Source organism: Petaurus breviceps, unplaced genomic scaffold (genome assembly GCF_028583685.1).
Source record: "Petaurus breviceps papuanus isolate PSGF00001 unplaced genomic scaffold, PetGlider_PUasm1.0 151, whole genome shotgun sequence".
In the NCBI taxonomy this organism is placed as follows: Eukaryota; Metazoa; Chordata; class Mammalia; order Diprotodontia; family Petauridae; genus Petaurus; species Petaurus breviceps.
The window spans coordinates 14,702,767-14,718,464 of NW_027185712.1; the positions used below are offsets into that span (position 1 = coordinate 14,702,767).

The 15,698-nt window shown below is 40.2% G+C and overlaps 2 protein-coding genes across 5 annotated transcripts in view; one reads left to right on the top strand and one right to left on the bottom strand.

Annotated features, from left to right (window-relative positions):
• KIAA1328 (KIAA1328 ortholog) overlaps window positions 1-282 on the bottom strand; it is a 512,616-nt gene extending 512,334 nt beyond the window's left edge. For all 3 annotated transcript variants that reach the window (XM_069075688.1, XM_069075694.1, XM_069075679.1), the window contains exon 1: window positions 159-282. In XM_069075688.1, coding sequence (XP_068931789.1) covers window positions 159-216 — 58 coding nt within the window. In that variant the 5' untranslated portion in view covers window positions 217-282. The remainder of the gene's footprint in view (window positions 1-158) is intronic.
• Window positions 283-489: 207 nt separating this feature from the next.
• TPGS2 (tubulin polyglutamylase complex subunit 2) overlaps window positions 490-15,698 on the top strand; it is a 52,141-nt gene continuing 36,932 nt past the window's right edge. The window contains exons 1-2 of one of the 2 annotated variants that reach the window (XM_069075705.1): window positions 490-708; window positions 7,403-7,482. In XM_069075705.1, coding sequence (XP_068931806.1) covers window positions 627-708; window positions 7,403-7,482 — 162 coding nt within the window. In that variant the 5' untranslated portion in view covers window positions 490-626. The remainder of the gene's footprint in view (window positions 709-7,402; window positions 7,483-15,698) is intronic. The other variant, XM_069075713.1, reaches the window with a different exon arrangement.

Here is a 15,698-nt window from a genome sequence, read left to right on the forward strand (position 1 = left end):
CTGGCTGCTCGCTCACCTGTCCTACCCCGAGGGAGACCTGCGGGGACGGGGCGGGGGAGAGGGAACATCGCACTGCAGCCCTGGCCTTACCGCATACCCCTCATTTCCCTCCCGACCTAGTGTGCACTAGCGCCCCCTGCCCGCCGGGCAAAGGATACGGTCCCGGCTCCAGTACGCCTCGACCCCCGAGCCGGTGACTGCCGTCACATCCGCCATCTTGAAACAACCGCCACTCCCGGGGTCTCCCCTCAGCGGCACCGCCCCGGCCGCCAGAGTCGTTCCCCCATTGGCTCTGCTATGTTTGAGGCCCGCCCCCACCCCTGTGTGTCAGGGCCCACGAGTGTGGGAGGGAATAAAGAAAGGCGGAAGAGAGGTGGTATCCGGGAGTTGTGGTTTGGTAACCCCTTCCCGTCTTGTCTGTCTCCGATTGAATCGAAAGGGAGAATGAGCACCAGGCCCAAAGAGAGAAGAACTCTGATTCCCGGCATGCCGGCAAGCATCGCCTCTTGGAGTCGAATGCAAGAGGCGGAGTTGTGGAATTCCTTCTACCTCCTTTGCCCCGCCCCCCCATCGCGTTTCTTCCTGACCTTTGACCCTTAGGCTCGCACAAACTGGGGAACCGAGCAATGGAGGACCGATCGTTGCAGTGTTTGGGTGGCAACAAGTCGCACCTGGAGAAACTGACTCTGGGGGTCGCCCGTATCCTGGGTCAGGGAGCGAGGACGAGGGGGAGGCGGAAGAGGGATGGCTGTGGGAGGGGAGGTGTCGGGCAGGAGAGGAAAAGCTTGCAGAGGCTCTGTATGGGGCGGGGGTGGGGTGCTGACCGAAGGGCAAGGAATCATCCCAGGGAAAGGGGTGAGGCTGGAAAGAAGGGATGCTGAGGGATGGGGGGGGGGGTTGAGGGCTCAAGGGACGAGACTCCCCCATATGTAGAGCTTTCAGCACGACGGCTCCATGTGGTGGGTAATCGACGCCAATTTAACAGAAAAGGAAACTGACACTCAGGGATTACTGATAATTGACCATTATATAGAGCTTTGAGGTTTGAAGACATCTGACTCACCTCCACCCCCTCTTACTCTGTAGCTTTTCCTGACCATACCAATCTTCATTGATCTTCCTTTCCTCTTCTCCCATATCCTAAACCATTTGTACTTTAGCTTCCATGTAATACACAACTAAACTGTACTTACCTTGAAGGTAGAGACCATGTTTCATATTTCCAAGGTATGTCAGGGCTGAAATAGAGTAGGCACTTGATAAATACTTGGCTACCCAATTTTTCCAGTCAGGAAGTTTGTATGTTATGGGCCAAAAAGGTCAGTCTGTTTCATGACCAAAGCTTCAATCCCCAACACCATGTAGTCATCTTGAGAATACATTAATTACAAAGTGGAAGAAAGAATTAGCATTAGCACAACCAGTAACTATTGCCAGAAAAACAACTCTAGTACAGTACTGAAAAATTGATCTTTAGTGTCATCTGGTAAAGTCACTACACACAAAGGGTGCTTGTTGCCTTCTCTCTTGATAAAGTGCTCTCAAGACATCTTCATGTTTATGTGCTGTTTCCCTGCTTAGACATTCAATCAAAGCCATGTTTTCAGTTTCTTTTTTACCCCAGCTGTTACCTAGTACAACCACAATTCAGTGAATCCTCTGTCATTGACTGAATGAGACCTCCAAGTGAGATATCTGCTGCCAAGTATTACCTTTCTAGATTGTCTCCATTATATTGCAAATCAACATCTAGACCACGTGGACAGCCCAGCCTTAAGCTGAAACCAACTAAAATCAGGAATACCTCACCACAGCTATGCCTGACAGGCAGATTCTAATTGCCACCATGTGTGATGTTATTTCTTCAACCAGGAGACTGCTATCTAAGTCACCTAACCATACAGTTAGACTTGATTATTTTAAGTGTCTTTTTCCTTGCTGGACTTTAGGAACCTTGTTAGGCTATCATTACTCATAGAATACAGTACTTGGTTGACCACTAAATCACTAGAATGCCCTGCTGTAAAGCATTAGAGGATCCAGTGATCCTCTGCACTTCTCCACAAATGTGTGTATGTGTGTATGCATGTATGTGTGTATGCATGCATGCATACATGCACATACACACCCCATCACAAACCTTTCCAAAAAACCTGGAATTATGTGTATTTTTCCAGGGAAGAGGAGAGAGCATGGGTGGCATTGCAAAGAGCATCTGACTCTGTAACTTGTCCACTCTACATCTCCAGTATTTCTTGAGTCTGCTGGAGTCATCTTTGATTCTTTCATCTCCCTGTGTATCTCACACTAAGTTCTACCTCAGTAGAATTTTTCTCACATCTTTCCATTTCTACTGCCACCGCCTTAATTGCAATAGCCTGGTATTTCTGCCTTCAGTCTCTCCCTAATCTTATTCTCAATATTACTACTCTTCAGAATCTTAAAGTTGGAAGGGATTATCTAGTCCAACCCATGCCTGAATAGAAATACCCTCTCTAACATACTTGGCAAGTGTCAACCAGCCTTTGTTAGATCCAGTGAGGAGAAACCCCATAAATCCTAAAGTAACCTATTTCCACTTGTGGATAACTCTAATTGTTACAAAATGTATCATAACATCAATCCTGAACTTGTATCTTCTACCCAAAGCTCCTAGTTCTGCTACCTAGGACCAAATGGAACAACTCTCATTTCTCTTCCATGTGATAGTTTTTTGAAGAAAGTTATTTCCTGCTAAGTATTTTCCTCTTTAGACTAAACAACACTAGTTCCTTCAACTAATCCTCATATGGTGAGAATTTTTAAGGCCCTTTACCATCTTGGTTGCCCTCTTTTTTTGATCAACGAAATCCACTTCTCCCTCTCATGTCTCACCACCCCACTTTGAGAAAGAGAAAAATAAAACATGCTTAATAAAGCAAAATGAATTCCTGCACTGACGATTTCCAAGTTTTGTTTTTTTTCTCAATCTGCACCTCTCAGGTAGAATATTTCATGAGACCTTTGGAATCCTATTCGTTACATTGAATGAACTTTCCAAATTTACCAAAGTGTCCTTATGATTGTTATTCTATAAATTGTTCTCCTGGTTATGCTCACTACTTTCTGATAGGTTGATATGAGTTTTCTAAGTTTGTCTGAAACTAATGGTCTTCATAATTTAAAAATGTTTGGAAATACGTACAACTTTGATATAGTTCCAGCATGCTTCAAGATACCTATGTCCACTTCATATAAACCATCTGGAAGCATTTTTGAGAAACTATATGATGAGAAGAGGGCAATTGACACACACACAGAGGTGTTTCACTTAGCAGTGTTGCCCCTACTCTGGTATTCATGGGAGACAGACAATGGTACAGTTTAATTCATCATCTTCATCCTCTTTTTCATCTTCCTTCTCTACCTTTTTCCAGGCAGCTTTAGACACACCATTTGCCCCATTGAACTTCCCTTTCAATTTATATTCTCCAACATCCTCATATTTTTTATTCAGTTTGGCTGCCCTATTATCATAAGGTTGCTTCTCTTACTCAGGCTGTTCCATATTTCGCCAAGTTTCTTTGTTGCATCCCCGATGGATAGGCCAGGATTTTCAGACTTGATCTTGGTACCCTTATAATTAAAACTGAGGCCCAGAGAGGTTTAGTGATTTACAGGACATCATTCAGCCAGTTAATAAGAGAGTCAGCAGTAGAAACCAGGCCTGTTGATTTCCACTGTCCTCTAATGCTGTTGTGAAAGGACATGGAGCACAAGGCAGAAGGAAACAGACCAAGACACATTTTGCTTTTTCAAAGCACTTTCACAGCAGTATTAATCAATGAACATTTACTTCTTATATATAACTAGATTTCAGTCAAATTTAACCAGTAGCTGTGACCTTGGTCAAGTGGCAACCTCTCTGGACCTCAGTTTCCTCTTCTGTGCCTCACAAGAATACTATTAATAGCAATTGAAATTAATTATATGCATGACTTTTGTATCCAGAAAGTGCTGTACAAATATAGGCTATTGATATTAGCTAATTTGACCCTCACAATATCCTCTAAGACAGGAAGGCAAGTAGTAGTAGTATTTTATAAATGGAAAAATAACAGCAACACCAATTAAGGCCCAGAATGGTTAAATAACTTGCCAGAGGTGAAACAGGAAAGACATCAGATGCTAGAATCAGTATGAAAACTCTGACTTTCTTTTTCCAAACCAGAACAATCCCTGACATTTTGTAGGGGTAGAGTATTCAGCAATGCCTGTTAAAGCAGTGAATAAAATAGAAAACACTTACTAGAGTAGATATTCTTACTTAGTTTCTGCATGTTCTAAGGTAGGTTCCCAAAGTGAGTGATACTAACCCTAGGGGGCACTGGAACGATCCAGGGGGGGGTGGTATTTTTTTTTTAAATGATGCAAATTAAAAAAAAAAAATTAAAGATTTCCAGGGGGTCCTGAGTAACTTTTTTTTTTTTTGAAAGGAAGGCTGTATGCCAAATAAGTTTGGGAACCTCTGTGACTAAAAGTTCAATTCATCCTACTGAATAGCGTATTCAGCAGTCTTCTGAACTCAGAAACTTTCAAAGAGTTTACATTAGAAAAGGCTTACACACTTGAAACAAGCAGAAAACTAGGTAATAAGATGTGGTGGTGTGTATGGCATAGACACAAAGTGCTTTGGGAGGTCAGAGTCTAATATAATATAGCTTTAGAAAGAGAATAAGACAAAGCAGGCCTTGCAAGGTGATTAAAGTGCTCCAGGCTAGGGAAAATGAACAAAGGTAGAGATTAAGCACTGAATTTTGGGGGGTATATTTATGTCTGCTAGAGAGGAGGACTTTTGTGGTGGATAGGCAAGTTGGAATCCTTAGAGAGTATCTTAAATGCCAGGTGGAACAGGTTAAACTTGACCTGATAGTTAATAGAAAATCATTGTATCTTCTTGAACAGAGGAATAACATGTCATGGTGATATTTTAGGAAGGTTAATTTGCTGTCAGCAGCAAGATAGATTGAATGAAATTAATGAAAAAGCACTGTGCTAAGCATTGAGTATATAAATAGGAAAGGAAGACAATCATGGCTCAAATTCTAATAGGTGGGAACCACACAGGTAGGAGATCTCAGCTTCAAGTTAGCTAAGAAAGCCCCCTTGTGCCCCCCTGTCTTTAGGTACTGCCGTGTCCTTAATGTCATTTCCATGAATAAAATATCTGTTTCCGATTTTAAATACTTTAATGATGCCAAGGACTTTTGGCATCAAGAATTTTCTTTTTTTTTTAATCAAATGGTTTATTAACTTCTAGTTTACATCGTTCGTTTCTGCAAGATTTTGAATTACAAATTTTCTCCCTGTTTTTCCCCTCCCCACCACCCCAAAATAGCGATCCCACTGGATATACCCTCCTCTAATCTGCTCACTCCCATAACTTCTCTCATACCCCCACCAACTTTCCAGTAGGGCATGGTGGATCTCTATGCTCCAGTGCCTGTATATCTTATTTTCCATGTAAAATAATATTGATAATAGTATATATGTATATATATATATATATATATATATATATATATATATATATATATTAAACATTTGATTTTAAAACTTTGAATTCCAGATTCATTCCCTTCCTCCCTTGTCACCCACCTTTACTGGGAAGATAAGCAATTCAATATAGGTTGTACATGTGTAGCTATGCAAAACATTTCCATAGTAGATATATTATAAAAGACTGACTATATTTCCCTCTCTCCTATCCCACTTCCCATTTGTTCTATTCTCTACTTTGATCCTGTCCCTTTTCAAAAGTGGGTGCTTCCAACTTCTCTTTCCCCAAGCCTGCCCTCCCTTCCATCATCCCCCCTCTCATCCCTCTCATCTCCTGTAGGGTGAGATACCCCATTTAGTGTGTATGTCATTCCCTCCCTAAGCCAAATTCAATGAGAATAAGGTTGACCCATCCCTTTTTGACTTCCTGTTCTTCCCCTCCATTGTAACTATTTTCCCTTACCTCTTCTATATGAGATAGTTTACCCCAATCTGTCTCTCCCCATATCCTCTCATTATATTCCTCTCTCACCTCTTAATTTCACCTTTTATGTATCATCCCTTCCCATTAAACTGGTCCTGTACCTTCTATGTATACCTGTATACACACACACACATATATGTGTGTGTATATATATACACATTCACATATGTATTCATATGTCCATATACCCTCCTATATAGACATAAATATGTATGTGTGTATGTGTGTATATATATACATATACATATATATATATATATATACATTTCTACTCCCTTTCATACTGAGAAAAGTTTCATAAGTTACAATTATCATTTTTCCCTGTAATGTAAATAGTTAAACTTTGATAAGTTCCTTATGATTTATTTTCCCTGTTTACCTTCTCATGCTTCTCTTGCTTCTTGTATCTGAATGTCAAATTTTCTATTCAACTCTGGTTTTTCCGTCAAGAATGCTTGAAAGTCCTCTATTCCATCAAATGACTATATTTTCCCCTGAAACATGATACTCAGTTTTGCTGGGTAAGTGATTCTTGGTTTTAATCCCAGCTCCTTTGCCCTCCGGAATATCATATTCCAAGCCCTTCGATCCCTCAGTGTAGAAACTGCCAGATCCTGTGTTATCCTGATTGTGTTTCCACAATATTCAAATTGTTTCTTTCTGGCTGCTTGTAATATTTTCTCCTTGATCTGGGAATTCGGGAACCTAGCTATAATATTATTAGGAATTTTCTTTTTGGGATCTTTTTCAGGAGGTAATCAGTGGATTCTTTCAACCTCTATTTTCCTCTGGTTCTAAAACATCAGGACACTTTTCCTTCAGAATTTCTTGAAGGATGATTTCTAGGTTCTTTTTTTGATCATGGCTTTCAGGCAGTCCAATAATTTTTAAATTATCTTTCCTGGATCTATTTTCCAGGTCAGTGATTTTCCCAATGAGATATTTCACATTGCCTTCTAATTTTTCATTTGTTTGGATCTGTTTAATAGTATCTTGATTTCTCATAAAGTCACTAGCTTCCATTTGCTCCAATCTAATTCTGAAGAAATGATTCTCTTCAGTGAGCTTTTGAGATTCTTTTTCCATCTGGGAAATTTGGCTTTTTAAGGCATTCTTCTCATTGGCTTTTTGATCCTCTTTTGTCATTTGAGTTAGTCTATTTGAATGGATGCTTTGAGGACCCAGTTTTGTCTTTCATCAAAGCTAAAGCTTTGTTCTTAAAAAGCTTTCAGAGGAACTTCTGTATTTGAGACTGTAATTCCTATAGCAAACATCAGCAAATGGCCTCCAATATTGGAATATTTGTGAGCAGTAACCCCAGAAGCCCCAAAGAGGATTGTACAATATATAGCTGTGATGGAATCTCTTTTTCTCTTTTAGAAGCTTCCCCAGGAGTGACTGGAGTGTCAGTTGTGGAACGGGAACCTGCTGACATTGGAATGATTACTGCATGGGAACAAGTAGGTGTCTTCTTTAAAACAAATTACCTCCTACTCCTGGGAAAGATTGAGGTCATTGAGAAATCCTTATTTCTATCTCAAACTGTCATTAAGGTATACAATTCATCTTTCTCTTCATTTACCCTCAAGGCACTTGAGCTCCACCCTGCCACTCCTATGAATTCTTATCCTGGGAACAATTGTTTTCCAAGGAGGTGCCTTTACTAGGAAAATCCTAGAATTTCCATCACCCTGTTTTCTGTGTAAGTCTTGTCTATCAGATCAGTTTTTCTTATGAGTGAGGCAGAGATGAAAGAATTCTTTTCTCTAGCACAGATAACCTCAGCTCTGGAATCCCTTTACTACCTTCGGTTTCAGTACAGTGTTTGGATAATCATAATTATGCAAATGTGATATAAGCCCCCATGTCAATGAATACTGTTATTGTATCTGTGGGGGGCCCTTGGCCTCAAGGCCACATGTGGGCCTCTTGGTCCTTAAGTAAGGCCTTTTGACTGAATCCAAACTTCACAGACCAAACCTATTAGGAACCTGACCACAACCATAAACCAAATAGTCACAGTATTTAAATGATACAGAATGGCAAAGTTAACAAGGGAAAAACAAAACAGCAGAATACTTTTCAGCCATCTGTATACAAATGTGTACATTATCTCTGGAAAATCCTCAGGGATGAGAAAATTGTCTCCCATGTGTGTGCATGTGTGTGTGTGTGTGTGTGTGTGTGTGTGTGTGTATGTGTGTGTGCTTTGCAGTGGGGGCCTGGGGTAAGTGGTAAGCAGCGCAAAGGATAGTGATAGCTTAATATCAGTAACTAGCATGAAGGTCTGCTGATAAGTCTTGGATGCAGTGATTTGCTTTACTTGCTCCAAGACCATCAAGACTCTGCTGGTTCTAACACTTCCATTCCAGGTATACCCACAAGTAGTTTTTCTTATCTCCCCTCTGATTGCATGTTTGTCTGTGCTTTTCTTCCATTGACCCTCTGTGCTCTTTTTTATCAAAATGTCCTGCCTCTCAGAAGACTTCCCACCAATCAGAGCCCTTTACTGTGACACTTTTGCTCTGCACCCAATCATAAATCCTCTTGGGAAAAAGTCCTGGGAGTTTCTGGCCATGAACAATGCCTTTTGACCTTCAGTCATTTTGAGAGATGTAATCAAACTGGAAATGGAGTCTAACATAAGCTTCTACCTGATTAAAAAAATTTTTTTTGTAGTCCCTGCAACTCACATTAGATGCACAGGCATTGTTGTAGAAACATAAAAATCCATTGGTTTTCATTTGGCATTGCTATAGGCAATGATTCTGTGCACATGCAGAATAAAACATATATGTGGTATTCTAAATGTATAGTCGTGTAAAAAAATATAACACAGTAAAGTTGAATACAGAAAACCAGATGCATTTGTTGTTCAGTTGTGTCCAACTCTTCATGTCTCTGTGGACCATGGGGTTTTCTTGGCAAAGATCCTGGACTGGTTTGCCATTTCCTTCTCCAGTGGATTAAGGCAAACAGAGGTTAAGAACTAGCCCAGGTGGGGGCGGCTAGGTGGCACAGTGAGTAAAGCACCAGCCCCAGAGTCAGGAGGACCCGAGTTCGGTTCCGGCCTCAGACACTTAACACACACACACAAACTAGTTGTGTAACCTTGGGCAAGTTACTTAACCTCAATTGCCCTCCAAAAGGCAAAAAAAAAAAAAAAAAAAAAAAAAAAGAACTAGCCCAGGGTCACATGGCCAGAAAGCATCTGAGGTGAGATTTAAACTCAGGTCTTCATGACTCCAGGCCCAGCACTCTATGCATTGAGCCACCTGCCTAGACCAGATACACAGATCACTCCAATTGCTGAATTCTTCCCTGGAGCCTCCATTTAAGGAAGTACCCATGGCAGTCATGCATACTTCAAACCCAGCACAACCCATGATTCCTCAGACTTCATCTTCTCTACTTCTGCCCCAGTGATCTCATACTGACAATGCCTCCACCCCTTTGATTTCCTGCAAGTGGCAGTTTCCTCCCCAGAACCTCCATTTGAGGAATGGCTCACGTCAGCTGAGTTTACTTCAAACTGGGCTATGCGCATGACTCTCCAGACTTCTCTATTTCCCGGCCTCCTGGTGGTCACGGAGTCCTACCAATTCCCCCAAGGGTAGCAGATGTTTGTGATGCATCCTCTTTGTAGGGATCCTGGCAGGACCCCTTGGCTACTCTAGACACCTGCTTCCTTGGTAGATAACTAGGTACCCAACCTACATATCAAGGAAGGTGTTCTGTCACCATTAGGTTATTACTAATGATTTTCCTGTCCCATTGCAGAAATAAAGTCTATGCACACTAGCTTTAAAGTACTGATGCTGTGTTGTCCCAGGAATTGCCATTAGCACTTTCCTTTACTACCATATGGGGCCAGTAGAACCTCTTCTGTGTCAGCTCCAGCGTTCTAGCTGCACCCAAGTTCCCTGACCTCTCACTACCAACCACCACCACTACCAGACCCTGCCTCTTTCTCAGTGGGGAGAGGGGGAAGCATAAGGTAGAGTAAAGAAGAGGCACCAAACAGAGGAAAGACAGCACCTTGTCTAGCCAGGGTTCATTTCTAACCCTCTTCATTCTCTACTCCAATTAACCCAGACTTTAAGGTTATTCCTTATTTCAAAATTATGGATGAGTCATATACTGTATTTTATGGGCAATTCAAAAGTTGCAAGAGAGACAGTAATTTTAACTATATGCAATTTTTATTTTATGGCCTGACTTCAGAGCCTAACCCCTGGGTAAGAAGCAATTCCACTGTACCTCATGTTGATCACTTATGATCTGGTACAGTGAATATTCTATACTATATACTATACACTATATACAACTTCCGCTATTCTCTCAGTAGCAACATACCTTCTGAGGAGCTAAGCTTGATCCCCTGAGGGTCATACTCCTATTTCTTGTTCTGTATCAGTTTTCTTAGCCATCTAACCTACAGAAACATTTGGCACAAATCATCCAAGGGCAATGGAGGCAAAGGACACTGGTTAATTAAATATTTACTCCCCTGATAGCACATTCACCTGGGGAATTCCTAGAATCACAGCTCTGCTTTCTTGTATTATTAACCTGGCTCTCTTTATCATAGATTATATTCACCTCTTCCATGGCAATTCATGAAGTTTCTATGTGTCAGGCTGATGGGATAGGACACATGCTTCCACGTTAGTCTTCTCTGACCAGTAATACACCCTGAACTCATAGTTGGCCTGTACTATTTATCTATTCTGGTGGTATCCAGCTTAGCACTCATCAGGATATAAATCAATGGTTTGTTGTTTGTGTGCTCTTGGAATTGGTCTCCCTATACATATTCTTAGAATTTATCAGTGACAGTTCACTTCAAAGCCAAGAACTAAAATTGGGGGATAGGATATCAAAGTCTTATGAGGAGTCCTCTACTTGCAAATGTAATTGGCTTCTGGGGGCTATCACTCTTGTGTTATAAAATTGCTTCCAAAGCCTTCTGGGCTGGCATCAATGTATAACATAGAGGGCTTGGATCTATAAAACCAAACAAATCAAAACTAGCCTAACCCTGGGTCATGTATGAGGCAGTTAATCAAGTTCTTAAAGACCAGCTCACCTTTTCTATGCCAAAAAGCTCTCAGTGTCTCCAGAGAGCTTAGGCCAACTTGTCTATGTTTGCCCTTTTGGTTTTGATTCTTCTCAGTCATATGCATATTAGTGTAAATCATAAAGTTTTTCAGTGATGGCAGAGCTCTTCACAAATTTTTGAGAGTAGCCTTCTCATCCTAGAAAATTTGTCAGTTCTTGAGAATTCTTTAAATATGGCCTGGTGATTGATGACTTTCTATCTTCTTAGGGTTGGTACTCACTCTTCATAAGATCTACCCATGTACTTGACAGAGGCTGTACACAATGGGTACTTTTTAATTGATACTTTTAGACTAGAATCTCTTGCTAATCCAATACCTTTAATAGTTATTTTTGATGCTTTTATGATGTCTTCCCAGATATGATGTGGTCAACCAGATACATTAACCTCCAAATGATTTATGTCACTAATGATTTTTTTATGAAGAGCTAAAAAACGGCAGGACTTCCAGAAATCCCTTGGGGCATGTACTCAAATTACTGAAATTTCAATAGACGGATAAAAGCTGTCTTTTCCTTATCTTCTTCAGCCATGGGAATCTGACAGTATCAGCTTCACAAGTCCAAGTCTAAAAAATGCTGGATTCCCTTCAGACATTCTTAGGCATCTAGAATTCTTGGCATGGAGTTCAATTCAACAGCCATTAAGTGCCAATCATATATGAGTCACTGTGTGTAGGTACTGGAGATGCAAATATAAATGAAGGAATCTTGCTAGTCCTCAAGGAATTTAAATTCTACTCTAAAGATACAACATGTACATAGATAAATAATTTTAAAAAAACTTTTAAAAAAAAAGCATTTTTAAGCACTTGCTTTGCTAAGTTCTGTAGATACAAATAAAAAACAAAAGGAGACCCTGGCCTCAAAGAACTTGTATTATCATGAGGGAGACAGCATATATAAATCAGAATGTATAAGATAAACAGAATAGAGGTAAGGTAACCTTAAAAGGGAATTTTTTGCACCAGAATTTGGGAGGACCAGGAAAAGCCTCCAGAAGGAAGTGGGATTTGAACTGCATCTTAAAGGAAATCAGAGATTCTAAAAAGTTGGAGGTTGGGAAGAAGGGGCATGGAGAACAGAGCAAAAACATGGTTATAGGAAATGGAAGATCATATCAGGAATAGGAAGTAGGCTAGTATGTCTATAAGGTGGTATACATAGAGGGAAACAGAATGTAGGAACACTGGAAAGTCACAAAAAGGTGATTTTATGAGAGTGTTAACAACTGTGGATATCATAAAAGACCTGTGTAGGAAGCAATAACTAACGTGATTTGAAAGAAGCCAGGGATTTTAAAAGGCAAAACTGAAGAGAGAATACATTCCAGTCATGGGGTACCACCTATGCAAAGGTACAGAAAAAGGGGATAGGATGACACATATGAGAACAGCTAGAATGAGAGTTTGACTAGATTGTAGAGTGTTGTTTTGAGCCAAACTTATGATTTCAGTTGTATAAGGAACTGCCTTAAGACACATCCACATCTACTCTGAAATTTATAGGCATAGAGAGTTGCCTGGGGGGTTATGAGAGGTTGTAATTTTCCCAGGATCATAATACCAGTATATGTCAGAGGTGAAACTTGACCTTAGGTCTTCTTGACTGAGGCTGGCTCTCTATCCATTATGCTGTGGATACCTTACAATTATATGAAGTATTCTTATATCAGAAGTGCCTTTTAATATGAAATAAGCCTGGAAAGATGGGTAGGAGCTAGATTATAGAGAACTTTAAATGCTGGGTTGCAGATTTTATTTTTTAACCTACAGGCTACAGGAAGCCATGAATATTTTTGAGTAGGAGAGTGACCATGGTTAGATCTTTGTTTTTTATTCAAAGTCTGATCATCCACACATTCACATCTTTCCAATACTTTCATCCTACACTGTGGTAAGGCATAAGAACTGTGAGATTTGATAATGATGCCTTTACCTAGCAGTTCCTTCAGGTTTGTGAGATCCTCCATTTATAATCAGTTGTCCAAGATTGTTCTCAGAATGGTAAGGAGTTGTTGAGCTGGCATGTTGGCACCTCGTGTCACATTCATCCATTCATACGATAAGAACACTCTGACTTTCACTGTGAGTTTCTTCCTCAGACGATCCTTCTGTTGCTCAGGCACTGGAGTCACCAAAGTTAGACTTTTCTGTATTCCCTTCTTAGTTGGAAAGGTTAATGCTTCTTTGATGGTCTCTGCCAGTCATTTTCTTTCTCCCTGTAAGTTTCTGCAGAAGAGGTAGGAATTATCGGGATGTTTAGGTCCCAAGCCTCAGCTTGTTGCCCCTCATGTACTGCCAGTCCTTCAAATAGACCAAGTTTGGTCCCCTGAATGATGAAACTCCAGGGACTTTTGCTAAATTTTGGTATAGCAGAGCCATGGTATATATTTACTGTATGCCCACAACTTCCTTAATGCTACACCCACTGTAACATAACCAAAATATAATGTCATATCATATCATATCATATAATCATTTTCAACCAGTACCCAGAGGACTTGCCCCCTAACAGACTGTAGAGATATCTGCAACTTTACTATAGAGGTAACTTGCATAAAATGATTAGATCTACTGCCAAGTACAGCAAGGCAGTGCATCTTTAGTCCTCAGTATCACTGCTGCACAGGGTTCTATGAGTCCAGGTAAAGAAGTTGGAGGGGAGAGTGGAGGGATTTTTCCAGGGTCTGTACTTTCCAATGCCAGTTTTATTGGAATTCATCTTTTAGCAAGCTAATGAGAAATTTCCTTAAGTATATTCAGCATACATCTACCCATCTAGTCCATATGTTTAAGCAAAATATAGCTTGGCTTCTTTTGGCACAATGTAATATTTTCAAATTGGGCTACCCTAATGTTTGGTCCCCTTTTTTGGTCAGAAGAGTAACTCCAAGTACCTATCTGTCTCCTAGTCTTTTAGCAGGAATGGCCTGGCTTTCTGTAAGATCTCATTGATCTGTGTTATTCTCCCTTTTGTCCTTTTAATCAAATGAGATGCCTTGAAGCAATGCAGGCCCAATTTTTGTTTCTTCTGCCTACTCTTGGGCTTGTTACCATAAGATCCTTAACTGACTGTGGGATAGGGGATAGGTATTAGAATTGTGATTTCAGTGGTATAGAGAACTCCCAACTTCCAATCTACCAATGTAGATCAGCATCTTCTTTGCAGCTTTTAGTCTTAAGTCACCAATAGCATTGAGAGGTTAGTGATTTAGTGACTTACCCAGGTTCACATACCTGATACAACTGCCAGAAGTGAATCATGAACCAGCTGTAATAACTGAAAGACTATTTTGGCATGTGCACATCACTAGTTGTGCCTAGAGTACATCTGTACATCCATCAGTCCTCTTATCACTTGGGGCGGTGTAGTATGGTTCATGCTCTCACAGACAGTACCCTTTCTCTGAATTGGGCCTGCCAGCCTTCCCCTCCCCGTGTTGGAGGGTATCAAGGAACTTTACATAACTGTCTTTGTGCAATCCCCATGCCACCAAATTGTTTGTCCAGTCTCTGCAAACATTCTAGTACGACATTGGTATTTAACATTTTCCATGTACACAACCTCACAAGTTATCTCTTTGAGAATATACCAGAGTCCAAGATTAGAGGCAGCTAAGTTCAAGTAATGAATAGAGTGAAGTACTTAGAGTCAGAAAGACCTAAATGCAAATTCTGCCTTGGATACTTACTAGTTATGTGACCCTGGGCAAGACATGTAACCTCTGTCTGCCTCACTTTCCTCATCTGTAAAATGAGGATAATAATAACACCAATGGTACTGGGTTGTTACCAGGGTCAAATGAGTTAAAACATGTAAAGTGTTCTGCAAACCTTAAAGCAACATATAAACAAAGGTTTTTATTATTGTTATTATTATAATACAACTCACATCCTATATACTTTTCTTAGTCCTTTCTATACTCCCAAAGTATCTATGGCATGGTACAAAATCCCTTTTATATTTGTCATATTCAGTGATTATCCACCAAATCACAATGGAACATGAGTTCTCCAAAATCATAGTAGCCATATTAGTTTCATAAGCACATGTCTGTGATATACAATGACCATTTAATTCTATGATTTTACAAATTATGTGACTTTCTCAGAATGTCATCTTAACACAGTTATAACTCAATTCAATACCCAGTAGAGTAAACTTGAATAAACTTGCCTGGTGGGTAATAGAACTTTCATTGGGAGAAAAAATGCTGCAAATTTAGAGAATAACCCTTAAGGAAAAACAAAACAAAACAACCCTTAATGAGTTCTGTAATACAAGGGTTCTTAACTTGGAGCTCATGAACTTGGTTTTGTTTTGTTTTTGTTTGGCAATGTAGTTCAATTTAATTCACTCTCTTTGTAATTCTATATATTTAATGCATTTGAAAACATTCTGAGAAAGGTCCCTATGCTTCACCAGAGTGCCAGAAGGGTCCAGAACACAGAAAAGGCTAAATATCCTTGTTGTCATACTAATGTAAATAGACTTGGGTTGACTCATCAGCATCCATAAATATTTTTTGATAATCATGAACTTTAGAAAGCTA